Raw genomic sequence first — 17974 nt, forward strand, 5'->3', positions numbered from 1 at the left:
TGATTGATTTCCACCTGATGGTTTTCTGAAGGAGATCATTCTTAGCGGTAAGACCACCCATTATGCTTCATGTTTTTGTGTTTTGCATTTGTTTGGATTTTATGTTGCTTAGTTGGTTGGTTGATTTTGTGTTTAATGAAGCATACTTCTGCTCTACTCTATCATAATTTAGAATACTAATATACAAATATGTATACATTTAATTATAAATTCATTAAATTGTCTCCTTATAAATAAGATACATAGATTATCAATCGACCGGGAGTAGGACCCATTTGTAATTAGCGCGGAGCCATTACAAGAACATTCCAGACGTCCACAATATAAATGTATTTTGAGTAGGTGCTCAATTATCGGGTAAATCAAAGCAAATGTTTGTTCAGGCAAGTGTCGAAGGCAATGACGTCATCTGACAGAAAATCCTGCGAAGGGCAATGACGACATAGCGATTAAGTTGAGTAAATTGACGCACGATCGCGTATAGACTAAATAATGGACCGCCTACGCACTTTCATAAATACAGTTCGCTGTAACATTATCTCTTGTTCATGAATGACTACGAAATATAATTTCGCGGGTAATTGCAAAAAAAAAACACAAAAGATCATGCTTAGAGCATTGTGTTTTGACCTATTTAGTTGTGTTTAAGCAGTAGTAGTTTTAAAAAATTGAACGAAATTAAGGATTTAAAGTTTCATCACGTTTTTACTAATCGTTATGTCGAAAAGTTCACTAAACTCTGCGAATCAAAAGTACTAACTGTACGTATACATTTTGAAGTTTAAACACCATTGCCTACACAATGTGTTTAATGCTTGCTATGATTTAATCGTAATGCGTGACATCTGATGTGTTACGATAAAGATATAAAGGCCAAAGTTTATTTGACAGTGTATCACTGTGACTTTTTCTGTGCCCGCTCAATGACTTGATAATGCCCATTCATTTCCTTTGGTCTAGATAAGTGTTTTGGTTGAATGGCTCGTGGACTTTATGAATTTGAGCGCTGTGTGTGGCTTCTGCAGCGGAGGCAAATTACAACTATTTATCGAGATACATCCGGCAAATTGCCAAAGACTATCAGACGTAAACTGTGGCTTATCAAGACCTTTGCCACCACTCCGGTCTACACTTCAAAACACGAGGGCGAAAGTAGGACTAGTATTATTAACTGTAATTTATTGGACATCATTACATTAAGTGTAGTTACTATATATCAAAGCATAAAGACATCAGTTAGAATGATGGATTTATGTATTTGTAAATAATTTACTTAGTCTTAACGAATGCCTTAAGTTCGTGTTGAAAAGCTAATTAATTATTTCCTCGTTACGATACTGTGTAATGATCCTAATCATAAACTGTTCAATAATATAGTTTTTAATCAACTAACATATCTTGTAATCGCGCTATATAACAATCTAGACAGTTACCCGTCTTTAAATACAAATTGTATAGAAACGCTCTATAAAAGATAATAAACTTTTTTTATGAAATTAATCTTTTTTTATCTTATATGTTATGTATATTAATATATTAGGTGTACTATCAAAAAGAGGTCTGCTAAGTCACTGGCTTAGAAAGATTAACTTTGTAGTGACACGGATTTGTTAACTGGATGGAATTGAATAATAATCGTATTTTATACGTACTGTATGTAATATACGTATTGTGGAAAATACATAATATCATAATCTAGCAACCAATCAATATTGTCTAGGAATTGTTTTCAGTTATTTCTTAAATTCGACGGAAATTAAAAAAGAACAACTCGACCACCGATTCATTTGACGATGTTAACACAAACAACCGTGAGCACATTTGAACATATTTATAATACATATTATGTAATCTTCAAATAAACTAAACATATACCTACACATAATATGGATTTGAAAATATTGAACCACGGAATGAGTCATTGAATTAATGCAACAATCTTTGCAGTTAATCAATTAACATGAGCGTTTAACAAACTTCTTTTATTTTTAACCAAAACAAAATTATATTAGGACTAAACTGAATAACCCTTGAACTCTTGAACTAGTGAAATATCTTATGCAATGTCGCAAAGGTCGGCAGACAAGAAGTACAATGAAACGTCATCATAATAATTATGTCCGAGTCAAAAACCTAAATGAATACAATCGTTGTGTGAATTCATACGGGTCTGTTATTAAAACTTGATAATGCATCCGAAGACAAACGGTGCATTTTCAAATGAAAACACTAATCGATTTACCGTCGTAAAGTGCAACGCCCTCGATGCAAGTCGTTGCTCGTCATGTCCATACAGATAATTATTTTATTATTGTTTTCATTGTCACTTTATGATAAATATTATCAAGCTGCACAAAAATCTCGAGTGCATTTAATTAAAGAGGAGAAACATCCTTGTGCTGTGACGAACGATTGAATTAGCGGTTCTAATGTAAGATCACGATAAACATTTACTTCAGGTGCGTCTCAATCGTTCAGGGAATATACTTTTTGAAAGAAGTGCTTGATTGCTTCTAATATATTCAATTCAAGCGCAGGCAGGTGACGAACGAACCTTAAAAATAAAGATTGTGTATCTATTTAAATGTGCGAAAAGAAGCTAAGCATTGCTGCAATATAATGGCCTCGACGAGCGTTAAAACATATCCTCAAGGATCTATTAATATTAGGTACAGTATTATTAAAATGAAGCAATCGAATTTGTAATGTGTCACAGCTACTTGTTCACTACCTATTCGATGGTAGCCTAAGAGTGCAGTTCCAGTGCCACAGCTACCTACCTCTATGATAATGTCTTATGCTTAAATGATTTTTTTTGGAACTGGCAATATGCTGTCAAAGATTAATGACTCAAAAATACACATTTTCTTTGACATTGCCGTTATGCACACAAAGCGAGACAGATAAGTGTTATTGATTTTGAGTAACAAAAGTTTCTTTCGCCTTTTGCGGCACTGCGCTAAGTGGCAACCCACCGCGCTGCGAGGGATGGCACATTCCCGAGATAAGATAGTGTTCTTTCTTCAGGTCCAGCTGCATTTCGATCCGCTAAGTCATTTGCTTCGTCGTCATTCCATTGTTTACATTCTCGCATCCTGTCAAAATGCTTAAGCGTATGTTTATAAAAACCAATAGCTGCCGTCTGAATATGATTTTAAAACAGCATTTTAATTACGAACTCACGATTATATTAGTATAGTTTATCTTGTTTAACTGAAATTACAGATTTTAAAATATCATCGTGTTAAATAAAAGTGTGTAATAAAAATGATATTAGTCCGTCTGTTCTTGGCTCATAATTTGAAACCTCGGGGTCAGTGCAAGCATCATAAAGATAGGCGAGTATGCAGCTGGCGTGTCTCGTAAAACGGCACAATCGTGGTTGTTGTGCTCCCGGTTTTATAGCTCCGTAATAATGAACGAGTTTATTCAATTATCGATACGGTGAACCAATGTCGTGGGGATGAGTGATTTACGTTGCGTTTCTGTCCATTTCTGTTTGATGATCTCAAACATGATAGTGTTGTTATATACTGCATGATCAAGGCCAAGGATTCATGCATAAAAAAATATTCAACTACATAGTTATTTTTCATGTAAGCTATCATCAACGCTCATTTAGAATTTTTGTGATTTTTTATAAACAAAATACTTCTTTAGAATTTTTTTTTGTAACCAAATGTATGCTAAGGCAAAGTAAAAGTACCTGGCCATAAAATTAATAGTAAAGTTACCAATAATTATATTATAGTACTATAGCATTTTAATCTAATACAACTAACTAATAACTAACTGCTCTAAATTGTTTCTAATGATTTTTTAAGTAGTCTCTAACTCACTTAGCTAAATAAGTTTCAAATTGATTTAAATTGATTCATTGATGAAGTTTTGCCACCAGCTAATTAACTGAGACAAACTTATTTCCATTAATCTGTAAACATACGTATTCTAACTTTACACAATAAAGTCAGCATCTAACAATTAGTCCTGGATAAAAAAAACATTACATCGTGCGTTTTCTAACATTTTTTGTAATGATCATAATTAATAACAACTTACAAATTTCATTTTTTTGAAAGGTTTTGAATTATATTTTTATTGCCCGAGTAGGCAGACGAGCATACGGCCCACCTGATGGTAAGTGGTTACCGTCGCTCATGGACGTCAGCAATGCCAGGAGCAGAGCCAAGCCGCTGCCTACCGCTTAATACTATTCACAAGCCTCGTTTGAAGAAGGACATGTCGTAGCGATCGGGAAACACTGTGGAGGGGAGCTCATTCCAAAGCCGGATGGTACGTGGCCAAAATGATCTCTGAAAACGCACTGTGGATGAATAATTTTTAGTTTTCTTGGTCACGAACGACTAAAGTGTTATGCGTAGGTGACATTTTCATATTGTGCTAACTATCCAAAGAAATGAATATTCGAACTTAATGTCTCAATGTGTTTCGGCTATTTCACGTTGAGCTCCTCTGGTTACCATCAGGAATATCGTAAGCTCATTGGAAGATGAAATTTAGAAGAAAAAAAAAGGATAAACTACGAGACTAAAATAATGTGTACCTTACTAGGAATTATGAACCTTAGTATATTATATTAACATATTATACACTATGTTAACCATACTACGAGTTTAACTTACCAGGAACGTTTGGCATTTGATTTCATTTCTCTTATATTGTCTTTGGTCACAATTCCACGCGATTACAGTAATTTAAATTTACCTTCTTAGTATTCTTTCTTAAGCTATTCATGGTTTTTAATAGTAGTTCAGTAGAAATACTAGGTTACATCTATTTAGATAGTATTAGAAGAACACCCATTACAAAAAGACAGAATTTGACTCATTTGACTCCTGTGAGCTTTATTAGATTTAATGACTATCAATTATTTATAATCGAAACTTTTCAAGTAGGTAACAGCGATAATTACAACAGGTCATAACTGCTGTAAAGTAATGCCATTTATATGGTCATGCAAATATTAAATGCTTATAAGAAAAAAATATGCTCATGTTGTGACCAATACCGGTCCGTATTTGATACATCACAATGATAATTCGCAAGATGGCCGTGTGACTTATTGTACCTACTCGTATATTCAAACCGCACATTGCTTCTGAAATGTCAGAGCTTGATTAATTAAATTGCTTCATAGCTACATGTTGCATTGTATTTCTGTTCATTTGTCATATACATGTATATTACATTGAATATTTAAGACCGTAGATTATTATGTTTTTTCCTACATAATCGTTGATATCCTAAGGGGCTATTATAGCGACACACGTATCGAATGAATTCATTCTTCACTAAAGCCCGTAGGCATAATAATGCGAATCTTATCGTGTACCTTGAGACGTGAGATTGAAACCTCAATTAAATTATAAAAATATCTCTCTTACCCTTCAAGCGCACGAATAAAAAAGCCTTCCAGGCCATTAGCACTATAAACTTGTAATTAAAAACATTGAAGGTCCTGTTAATTATTGAATTATGTTCATCATTACGTAGTATAAAAATTCAATTACCTCGATTAGAAATCGTTGAATTTGCACATATAGGATATTAGGAAAACTTTGTTAGACCAGACTGCAAACTCAATTATAACAATCAAATGCTATGGAAAGCCAAGTAAAAGTATACTTCCCAAAATTACAAAGTCGTATTCAAAAAATTATTAAAGCTTTAGATTACAGAAGTAAAACTAAATTAAATTATTATTTGGTAGGTTTTAAGGGTTTTGCTTGTCGTATAAATATTTTTTTTATTGTAGTCTAGGACACTGATGTACATTAACGTTATCTATAGTTAAGTAGCTATATAGTTAAGTATGAAAGCTTTCCACGAGCTGTATTTTTTTAAACTGTCCTCGACCTGCCAAATCGTAAATCTTAAGATCCGTACTAAAACACGAGTAAAATGAAGCGTTTATGTGTTTTGCTTGATTTGATACTATTTTATTGTTCAATCTGTAAGTTTAACGGCGTTCTTTCCCACGACATTTGACATAATGATCGTATTTATTTCGTTTCGACAACATTAACTGGACGACCCCTTTGCCTCTTCTTGCCGTTGTATTTCAGAATTTTATGTTTATTAATATTTTTAAGGAAAAGTTTTTAAAAGGCAATAAACGATTTTTATTTAATTTAATAATATAGATTCTGTGCTTTCCTATTATTTATTGAGCTTCTAATCGAATTTGGAAATTCAATTGCATTTTCCAGTTTTTTTTTTTGTAACTCCATCTTAAGATAGTAGTATAGACATAAAAAAAAGAATGAAGAGAATGAAGATTAGAACACAAATTACAACTTTAGGAATAAGGTCAAGTGCAAAGAGGCGTGCTAACCTATTTGTCACGTCTAAAGTATTAACGGTGCGAACAAACGATAATGGAAACTCGTTGAGTGAACGCGCCCGGCTGCCGGTCTGGGTGTCGTCGTCGCCACTCGATATCGTGGGTTTCTCGGAACCACGTTTTCCTTTAGTAATTAGTCCTTCAAACTTTAACATATTTCATTACATAGATTTACAGACAAGCTAACGGTTCACTTCACGTTAAACACTCACAGAAGCTCATAGATATCACAAATTGAACGCCGCCGCTCATTTTGACATATGGCTTTTAAACAAAACCATATAAATTATTAATTATTTTGTAATATGAATAAAATAACCATGTAATTACCATTCAATGATTTAGATTATACTGTGCATGAAAGTCGTCTGATATTGTGGTGAGGAATGTTTTTTTTTATCACATTAATTTGTTCATTTGGATATTGCAGCAACACAATATCACAGATTGAACACTATTGAACCATACGCTTGAACTCGTAGCAAGGAATGTCAGTCAACGACGTTGCACAAATCAGCAGGACATATTATTATGTGTGCTTATTGCGAGTTTTTTTAACGTTCTCGATAGCGTAAAAGTTAACTCGTACCTATGCAGTTGGAAGAGCGCCCCTAGCGGCAAACGTAGGAAAGCGTTCCAACTCCTTAAACTACTAACTTTTACGCTATCGAGAACGTTAAAATGCTCACACTAAGCACACTGGTCCTGGAAAACGTCGGATTAAAGGAAACCATAAACATAAATGGAACAAAATCTAGATAGCAAAGCGTGCGCAAAAGACAAGTGCACTCTGTTGTTTTTTTTTGTACAGTGTACTAAAAATCTACATTTTTACAGGATCTGATTCATATTTTCATACTGTAACTAACAGAAAATTTATCTTTATTGGTCAATAGTAATCAAACTTTGACCAAAGTGTACCTACCTCCTCCTTCGTCCGCCATTTCCAGGACGTAAACGGGATAGTCATAATAAAGATAAAGATAAAGAAGCCTTTATTAACAACCTTATTTAGGTACATACTATTAATTTAATTTCTCTTTTTTTTTCTTTGCATTTCACATCGGCTAAGATTGTTTTGCTTTCGCATAGGCCTCCCCCAAATCCTGCCATAAGTCCCGATCGTGGTATTTCCTCTTCCACATAGAGCCTTTATGTCCTCTACCCAGCTTTGGAACGGTCGTCCTTTTAATCTTTCCCCTCTGGAGAGTACCACTCAGTTACTAATTTAGCCCATTTTACTGTTTTGCTTCTTATTAAATGACCCATCCATTTCCACTTTAATTTTTTAATCGTGTACCTACCTATGATCCATCCGTTATTTTTGTTTTCATACGGATAATTTTTAATTTTTTTTTTAATGTTACTAATATTTTGACTTATAGATGCAGCGAAGATGAAAATCATTTTGTGAAAAACACATTGCAGTGCTCTGCTTCTATACTAAGCATTTATTTTTAGCTATTTGTTTACTCATTCAGAACAATTGATTCATTGGTTCATCGAAATTGTCTATAAATTTAATTAGAAACCAGAGTTACAATTTATTAACTACCTATAAAATTTATTTATATAACACAACCACAACTACGGGGAAATATGATTAACGTATCCAAGGCAATAACGTGATATTCTTAATTTAATTTTAGTTTAAAGAAGCAATCCAAACTCCAAATTCCAAATTCGGTGGCCGACCGCAGCTGTAAACCGCAAGCGACACTTGATTAATCTGCTATATTATTATTATGAACAGTAAAGTGGATCGCGAGTTTTTTTGGATGAATGAAGCATCGCGGTCGTGTTTTGAAGCTGTTGCTCGAATCGCATGACCATTAAACACCAGCGTTTCATAAAGATAAGTATACTCTCACCTTAGCTGTCTATTGACCACATGTGCTTCTCTGAGAACGTTCTAAGTTTTTTTTTGTTTTTTCCTACCTAATCTGATAGCCTTGAGAGGCTATTTCAGCGTAACCTTAACTAGTAGGTGAGCTCACGGGGCTCAAACCGGAGTGAGTGATGACCCTAGCAAGAGCAGTGCTTCACAGAATCTACCACCGGATCGGAAACGCGATCCACTGAGAAGATCCGGCGAGAAACTCAGTGGGCTGTGTTTATGGGTTAATTCGCTCGTCGAGCCCTTCGTCGCAAGCGACAGGTTCGGCCATGACGGTGACCGGTGCTTGTGTACCTAAAAGCACCATTAATGGATCGGAAGGATCTAATGACGTGTTTTTTTTTCGGTCTACAGGGTCGGGTATATAGTTTCCAGCGGCCACGACAAGATGCTTTTTATGTCGTGCCGCCCTCTCAAAGTGCGTTCTAAGTATCGGTCACCGTTCTCTTTGAATGCGACGAAGAGTTCGCCGTACTTACAACATATCCCGCAGACCTTATCTATTGAATTTCTGGTGTAAAATGTTTTTAAGTAATGTAACTACTTCCAAGCAATTAATTAGTAGAAAATAATACTTTTCATTTAATTGTATTCTGTTACATATATTATTATAGTTTAATGTTTAGGACCTAGCATTATCTTCACTATGTTCTAAATGATTTTCTTTTTCAGTGATAATGGTCGAACGAGCACGAACAGAAGTGATTAGTATCCATTATAATAAACATACGTTTTTATAAACATAATGAATAATATACTGAAATTTTAAAACACGGGTAGGCTTCTGCAATTCAAACTTGCGCCGCATTTGCGAATACAAATAATAAATTCTAAAGATATTTCAGTCTATGTTATTCATTCTGTCGTAGAGGGCCCAAAGAGCCATCTAGTATTAAGGTGTTTACTAGAGCGTATACAAATCACCCACGTTAATGTCGCCGCCTACATAAACTGAGTCTCAACTATATTTTACAGACCTGGGATATTAAAGAGTTTCAATAGAGATCCTAAAAATAATAAATGTCTATCTTTAGTGCGTAGATCAGGTACAAAATCAGATCAGAAAAGATAATATGAAGTGAAATTAAACGAAGTTGATTAATTTGGAACATTAATCAATAGGCATGAAATGAATTGAAATGAAATGATATGGGATGAAATATAATATTAGTAAAATGGAGGTTTTTTACATCTTTTTAGTGGTCTTTTTGCAAGAGTCCTAAAAGTTATGTGCAGCCTTTATAAAAAACTATAACAGACAAATATTTTCTACATGGATACCAAGTTTCAAGTCAATCGGATGCATGGATTAGTAGTTACAACGGAACATCCATAAAAACCACTGTAGATTTAGATATTAGTATAGATTAGGCAGTATGGTATAATACCTTTGCCTTTCCAGTTGAAAAAGTAGAACTACCACTGAACTGATATTTGACAGTTCTTAAATTGAAAAAATCCCGCGTTAAATCCTACAGATTGATTGAAAAATCTTGACTTAATTACGTTAAATTTTAAAAAGTAGTGCTTACATATTATTTAAAGGTATAGAACCTCCATGTCAAGTAAGTGAAAGATTAAATTTATCTCCCGTTAATCTCAGTGCACAATTAGGTAGTTAATCTATGTTAATTACGAGGACGTAAAAGCAAGCTAAATTAAAACAATATTGTACACAGACAAAATGGACAGGAATAAAACTAAAGGTCCTCCTCCAAAGAGGTTTAAATCTGGCGACGATGACGATGAAAACGATACTCCATTTAGTTTCGAAGAACAACTGGCTTGTATGGACACTGGTGATATTGACAGCCAAGAAATATTTGAAGGTGAAGGACCTGAAAATCAATCTTCGAATATGAAATGGTCTCGTCCTCCACCGCCTATACTGACTCCAAACCGAGAAACATTAATATTTCAACAACTCGACATTGATCATTATTATGGCTCACCAATGAATGGCATGCCTGGCTCCCAATTGGCTCCCGTACCTATAATGAGGATGTACGGGATAACTTCAGAGGGAAACTCTGTTTGCTGTCATGTACATGGTTTTACACCATATTTTTATGTCACTGTACCAGTAAATTTTACAGAATCTTCTTGTAACGAAATGAAAACAAATCTTAACAAAGCAATATTAGAAGATTTAAGAGGGAATAAAGATAATATTAAAGAATGTGTCCTTGAAGTGCGTTTAGTACAGGCCAAATCAATTATGTATTACAAAGGTGATTCCAATATTACATTTGCAAGAGTTTCAGTAGCACTGCCAAAATTAATTGCTGCTGCCAAAAGACTGATCGAAAGGCAACCTCTATCTTTTGGATTGATGGATCCTCAATTTTATGAAACAAACATCGATTTTGATATACGTTTCATGGTTGATACTTCAATTGTTGGATGCAGTTGGATTGAACTACCTGTTGGGAAGTGGTTTTTAAGAACAATAGATTCAAAAGTGAAGCCTGAATCTAGATGTCAGATTGAAGTGGATGTGGCATGGAATGCTTTCATATTTCATCCACCAGAAGGAGAGTGGTCAAAAGTGGCACCATTCAGAATATTAAGTTTTGATATTGAATGTGCTGGTAGAAAAGGTATTTTCCCAGAAGCTAAACATGACCCTGTAATTCAAATTGCATCCATGGTCATAAGACAAGGTGAAACAGAACCATATTTAAGAAACGTATTTACATTGAATACATGTGCTCCTATTGTAGGTTCACAAGTACTTAGTTTTCAATCAGAGTCTGAAATGTTATCTAAGTGGTCTGATTTTTTTCGCAAATTAGATCCTGATATCATTACTGGATATAATATTAGCAATTTCGACTGGCCATATCTTATAAATCGTGCTAAACATTTAAATGTGCAAAAATTTGATTTTCTGGGACGAATAAAAAATGTAAGATCTGTTATAAAAGATACAGTCTTGCAATCGAAACAGATGGGTCGAAGAGAAAATAAAACCATTAATTTTGAAGGACGAGTTCCTTTTGATTTATTGTTGGTATTAGTTCGTGATTACAAATTAAGGTCATATACTCTGAATGCTGTCAGTTACCATTTCCTTCAAGAGCAGAAAGAAGATGTGCATCACAGTATAATCACAGATTTACAAAATGAAAGTGAACAAACCAGAAGGAGATTGGCAATGTACTGTCTTAAAGATGCTTACCTCCCACTAAAACTTTTAAACAAATTAATGTGTATCATTAATCACATGGAAATGGCTAGAGTTACTGGTGTTCCTTTACTTTGTTTACTAACAAGAGGGCAACAAATAAAAGTTGTCAGTCAGCTACTACGCAAAGCAAAAGAAGCTGGATATTTAATGCCAGTATACCATAGCCAAGGTTCTGATGATCAGTATGAAGGAGCCACAGTTATTGAACCCAAAAGAGGATACTATGCCGACCCTATTTCAACCTTAGATTTTGCATCTTTGTACCCGAGCATCATGATGGCACATAATTTATGTTATACAACTTTAGTTCCCCCTAATGCTCAAAACCAATTTAATGTTGCTGACAATGATGTTACTATAACACCTTCAAAAAACATGTTTGTAAAAAATCACATCAGAAAGGGCCTACTACCAGAAATTCTAGAATCACTACTCGCAGCAAGAAAAAAAGCAAAGGCAGACTTGAAGGATGAAAAAGACCCATTTAAAAGGTCAGTTCTGGATGGTAGACAACTGGCTTTGAAAATAAGTGCAAACTCTGTTTATGGATTTACAGGTGCTCAAGTAGGAAAATTACCATGCTTAGAAATATCTGGTAGTGTCACTGCTTATGGCAGAACTATGATTGAATTCACTAAGTCAGAAGTAGAAAAGAAATACACTAAAGCTAATGGATATAAAGAAGATGCTGTTGTTATATATGGAGATACTGATTCTGTAATGGTTAAGTTTGGAGTGAAAACTCTTGAAGAGAGTATGGAATTAGGAAAAGAAGCAGCTGAATTTGTTACAGCAAAGTTTGTAAAACCTATAAAATTAGAATTTGAGAAAGTATACTACCCATACTTACTCATTAATAAGAAACGATATGCTGGCCTTTATTTTACTAGACCAGATAAATATGACAAAATGGATTGCAAGGGTATTGAAACTGTTCGAAGAGACAATTGTCCTCTTGTTTCTAATGTAATGAGCACTTGTTTACAGAAGTTGCTCATAGACAGAGACCCAGATGGAGCTATTAATTATGCTAAACAAATTATAGCTGATTTATTATGCAATCGAATTGATATATCACAACTTGTTATTACTAAAGAACTCACAAAAAATGATTATGCTGCTAAACAGGCTCATGTAGAACTTGCTAAGAAAATGAAAAAGCGTGATGAGGGAACTGCACCGAAATTAGGAGACAGGGTTCCGTATGTGTTATGCTGTGCAACAAAAAATACACCTGCTTATATGAAAGCCGAAGATCCTATTTATGTATTAGAAAATAGCGTTCCTATTGATTTTAATTACTATTTGGAAAATCAGTTATCGAAACCCCTTTTAAGGATATTTGAACCAATTCTAGGTGAGAAAGCAGAATCTCTACTTCTTAAGGGTGAACATACCAGAACCAAAGCTATGGTCACTTCCAAAGTTGGGGCACTTGCTGCTTTCACTAAAAAGAAAGAAAAATGTCTAGGTTGTAAAACTGTCATGCCTAGTGAAACAAAAAAAGCGTTATGTGATCACTGCATGAAAAAAGAAGGCCAGTTATACATTACAGAAGTATTCAAATTACGGCAGCTTCAACAAAATTTTTCCAGATTATGGACAGAATGTCAAAGATGCCAAGGTAGTTTACATGAAGAAGTGCTTTGTACCAATCGAGATTGTACTATTTTTTACATGAGAAAGAAAATGGGTATGGAGCTTGACACTCAAGAAAATACAATTTTAAGGTTTGGGCAGCCGATTTGGTGAAACTTATGTAAAAGAAATAAAATAAAATAAAAATTGAATATTAATATATTTATATTATTACATAATCATAAACTAGGAAAATACTATTATTTTAAGAAAGAATAAGTTTTTGAAATGAATTTTAACAAATACGAACTGTACAAAGATTCTGGTTACACATTTGAGTTACACATCACAGAAACAATTTTGTAAAATTTGAGATTTTTTTATTGTTGCCAAATATTAAAAACATTATTATTTACATAACACTACTCATATAGGAACAAAAGCGGTACCTAGTCCGCCACAATTTTTCGACTGAGATTTTAAAGTATCTGTATGAGAGAAATACAACTTAAAAATAAATTCGAAGTCTTTAAGCTGTCATCGATAGGCGCGTTAGTGGTAAGGATCCACAACACCTGCAGCGCAGCAAAGACGTCAGTCAGTCAGACAGTAAGTGAGAATAGTAGTGGAAAGAACAATGGTATTATTTATAGTAGGTCTACACTCTTAAAGCAGAAATCTACAGCTCTAACAGAGCTCGTGCACCTTCTCTATACAGTACAATCTAAAAAAAATTAGATCGAAGTTTAATTTAATCAGCTGATTATACTTGTGGATGGTACCTAGATAGTTGTTACAATGTAAGACTGCTATGCTGATTGGAAACATTCGAATTTGATCTACCTATTTTAATTTATTACTTAACTGCAATCGTGAACTTCTAGGTTTCGCAATGCATTCTGTATTCCCGTTTCTGAAAACTATGCATCACATCGTGCTGGCATGGTGAAACGCGATGGCCGTCCGAATCAAAATTTACAGTTTCTTTTACTGTAACGTTACTGTGAAAGGTCTTTGAGGGTAAAAAGTAGATGTTATGGATGACATACGATCTGCCATTAAAACATTAATAAGTAACCAAGTCACATGATAGACTATTTCAAAGATAATCCAAAGAAAAAAAAAAGAAACTGTAAGCTAAGACTTAGCACATCGCTTTTATTAAGAACAGAAAGGTAGAAGTGCATGTTTAGAGCTCCCTAAATATATCTACGTCTAATTTAAACAACTTACACATTAAATTAACATTCAGTACTCATCAATTATTGTAATATTCATTTGTCAAAATAACTTTAAATCCAATCTTTCAAGAAGGTCATGTGGATCGAACTACCGTCATCAACCAATTTCAAGGGACCCATCGGGCTACGCGGTTTGACGGAAGATTTTTCAACAAATGGTAACAGTAACAACCAACAAAAACCGAAGTACCAAGAGAATCTGGACAAAGTATTCCGGAAGAGAACTAAAATTGACATTATTAAATATGGCAATGGTGTTGTCAATTGAACCAGTTTTTTTTGTTGTTTAATTCTAATTTTGGGTTTTATTTGAAAAGGTGTAAGCATTGCTCAAAAGACCTCTGAATTTAGTTTCTCATGCAAAAGTTATTTTACTGCTTATATGCTCAAAAGCGGCGGTAATCGCAAAAAAGTGGGTGCATAAAAGACAATTAAACTACAATTAAAAGTTAAACGTCGCACAATCATCATCCTAAAACGATTAATTTCACCTTTTTCATTGGCGTAACATATACAGATAAAAACATAATATGCAGACCCCAAATATCTCAAGATTTTCGGCCGAATATCGGACCCGTATACATATTAGTTAGGGTTACTAACAGTAAGATCAACGACATGAGGTCTGAGAACGTTGTTTTGATTTTCCTGAACAATGTATGTAGTAATGATTTGGGGTATCTTAATTTAATACACAAAATTCACATATTATGTTATTAATCTGATGACATATTTCTCTAATACTTTCTTCCTAACGCTTCCACTAATGTAACCATAGTTTGTTATTTAGTTAAATAATTATGTAATTCTTTGTTGAATAGATGTAATTTAAAATTTATTTGTAAATACGACCCACAAATAAAAGGAGGGGTCAATGCATCAATGCATGGAAGATGATTTTTTATTTTGAAATTACTGAATTATTTGATTCTCTTTAAATTTAAACACTTGAAACTATCAAACACCAGTAATGAATGGTAGATAATTAAAAAATGTGATTTAAAAACTACTAATTTTGAACAGTTGTAAATTTAAATATAAAATAATAGCTTTTATTGGATTGATTTATTGGAATCATCTACATACTTTTACTCATGTTGAGTAAAAGTAATGTAATAATATGTGTTGTACTGCTGATGTCCAACCTTCAAGTTATAATAAATGAACATACCTTAAATTTATATCCTAAAAAAAAGTGAAAAAGAAAACTTATGAATGACTACTAGTGCACGAGATATTATTCACAAAAGGATATAATAATATAGTATGATAGATAAATTTAATTGAATTCAAATAGGGTGTACATTTTCAACACGCACATTTTGTAGCTGTTACAACGGTAAATTGTAAGCACATGAATGGGAACTTTTTCATAATAAATGCCTATGAATAAGATGTTCCCTACAAGGCCACAGTAACCATACATGTCAACAGATTACGTTTACACACCAAACTAAGAATGGTTTACACTAACTCATGTCCTAACAATTTCAATTTCGTAAGACAATTACTATTGGCATAATAGTTTTTTTTGTTTGTTTTACAAGCCTACCTAAAATATTCATCTATTCTCTTGTGATAAAGTTCTACTTAGTGATTGTCTAGGCATTTTATTTGAAGAGTTGTTTTTTGTGATTATTAAATTGGGTATGGGCATTTCATATGGAGTGGTTGGTGGAGCTCCTGGAGGTGCAAGCTTCATTATATCTTCCAGCGTTCTGATGAATGTATCACACGTTGCTGTGAGTAAACTTGTTGCATCATTAATAGTCTGAAATTAGAGTGATATTTTGTTTTATAAAAATATAATACTTTTTGCTTCATAATTATTATACAAATAATCTCATATGAAGTCTATTTTTTTCCTATTAAAAGTCCATTACTAAACCTAAGCATACTTTTTAATACGCTTTTATTAGCTTCATACGTATGTTAATATGTAACGGAATCTTTCTAACATGAACATGATTTTGACCCCTTTCAAAACGTCTGATTAACTCGAAATTTAGCATAATTATTAAGGACTGATGACAATTCAATATTTTAAACAGTTTGATCCATTATTCTTGGTAGGATCATCAGGATTAGCGATTTTTTTTCTTCCTGAGACCCGGAGTCTCTGCGTTAAGACCAAGAATCAAAAATAAGAGCAGCACCAATCACCTATTTCTCAAATAAGTTACACACTGATTCAGATGCAATTTCTGAAAAATTGAAAAAGTATTGAAAAAATTTGAGAACAACTAAAAATGTAAAAATTTTTTTTAATAAATTTGAATTAAAAATAGTGTAAGGAAAAATGATTTTATTGTAAAAAAAGCATGGGGTGCTTTTTAGGATATTATCAGAATAACCCATCTACTCATATCTGTTCATAAAATATTTACAACTATTGATACCATGCACCCCACGCTTTTTTTATAATAAAATCATTTTTTCTTACACTATTTGTAATTAAAATTTATTAAAATTTATTTTCTATTTTTTAGTTGGATTTTCTATAAAAGCGTAATTTTTTTAGTTTTTTTAACTGTTTTTTTTTTACTGGTCTATTTTAATATTACACTTTTATGTCAATCTAATGATTAAGGTATTTTTTACCTGTAATTCAGGACCAGTATCTGCATTTGCCGCACTTTTCACTGCATGAACTTGCTGCATCATGAGATCACAATACAAACGCAATTCAGATTTTTTATGACTCAAAGTATTTGTATCCTCGAAGATTATACCTGAAATTAAATATTATATAAAAACATTATATGTACATGTATACATTTTTAATACTGTACTAGTAGTAACAAAGTAAGAAAGGTGAGTTGTTAAATAACCTTTTATATCTTGTGCGTCAACACATGCCTTGGCACTTCCTAATGCCACAAGCCATTTTTGTCTATCTTGAGGAGAAGGTGCCCTTAAGTACATATGCTGTTGACCTGGTATCACTAGATCCAATCTTGTGTTGTCAATAGTATTAACTGAAAATTTTATTTAAAGCTAATTTTATCCATTCTAAGCAATCCTGAAATGTCTATAATGAGCTATTAAACAGAAACAAAGCATACAAAAGAAAGTAATCTATAAATTTAACAATAATGTATGAGTGTTTTGATTGATCCCATTATATTGTTGATCTAGTTATCAATCTATCGGGATGGATATCTATATCAACAATTGGGATGATGTTTTCAGTGTCTTAAATAAAAAAAATATAGCATGAAGTCTGGATATAGTTATGTTGTTTTTATTATTTTTCGTGATGTTACATGAAAAAATAACGGAACGTTTTGTCTTACCATTTATTTGACAAACAGATACTTTCACTGATCCTTTACATCCCTGAACTACTTCATCTTGTGATTTATAATAAGAAAGTATACCATTCTCTAACACAAACCATCTTGTCTGCCATCCTGAAAAGTATAATGTAATTATTGTATTACTACATATTTAAACTACGTGTTCTTAAGCAAAACTAACTAAATTACCGTTCCAATAATTTGTCCATTTCCATAAAACTCCCTCCATCGTTCTAAAATAAGTTCATTTATTTTTGCATTATTAAACATGGGCCTTCAGTAGATGGCCTAAATATTATGTTGAAAATGTTGAAATTGTTGTAAAACAATTTTTAATTTCCCGTTTTTCAAATTTTCGTCTAGTTGGATGTCAAATGCCAGTGTCATAGCTACTTTCTTTCAATG

General features: G+C 33.1%; 2 protein-coding genes across 3 annotated transcripts; one reads left to right on the forward strand and one right to left on the reverse strand.

The window, feature by feature from the left end:
- The first annotated feature begins 9671 nt into the window (after positions 1–9671).
- Positions 9672–13247, forward strand: LOC101735729 (DNA polymerase delta catalytic subunit). 2 transcript variants are annotated; one of them, XM_038013118.2, is made up of 2 exons: positions 9672–9826; positions 9941–13247. In XM_038013118.2, the coding sequence occupies exons 1-2, from the start codon at positions 9820–9822 to the stop codon at positions 13201–13203; spliced, it is 3270 nt and encodes a 1089-aa protein (XP_037869046.1). In that variant the 5' UTR covers positions 9672–9819; the 3' UTR covers positions 13204–13247.
- LOC101741140 (pleckstrin homology domain-containing family A member 3) lies at positions 13233–17974 on the reverse strand. Its single transcript, XM_004923161.5, has 5 exons — positions 17759–17974; positions 17567–17683; positions 17102–17248; positions 16872–17002; positions 13233–16041 (listed from the first exon to the last, which is right to left on the reverse strand). The coding sequence occupies exons 1-5, from the start codon at positions 17796–17798 to the stop codon at positions 15832–15834; spliced, it is 645 nt and encodes a 214-aa protein (XP_004923218.1). The 5' UTR covers positions 17799–17974; the 3' UTR covers positions 13233–15831.

This window comes from Bombyx mori, chromosome 10, assembly GCF_030269925.1.
Source record: "Bombyx mori chromosome 10, ASM3026992v2".
NCBI lineage: Eukaryota > Metazoa > Arthropoda > Insecta > Lepidoptera > Bombycidae > Bombyx > Bombyx mori.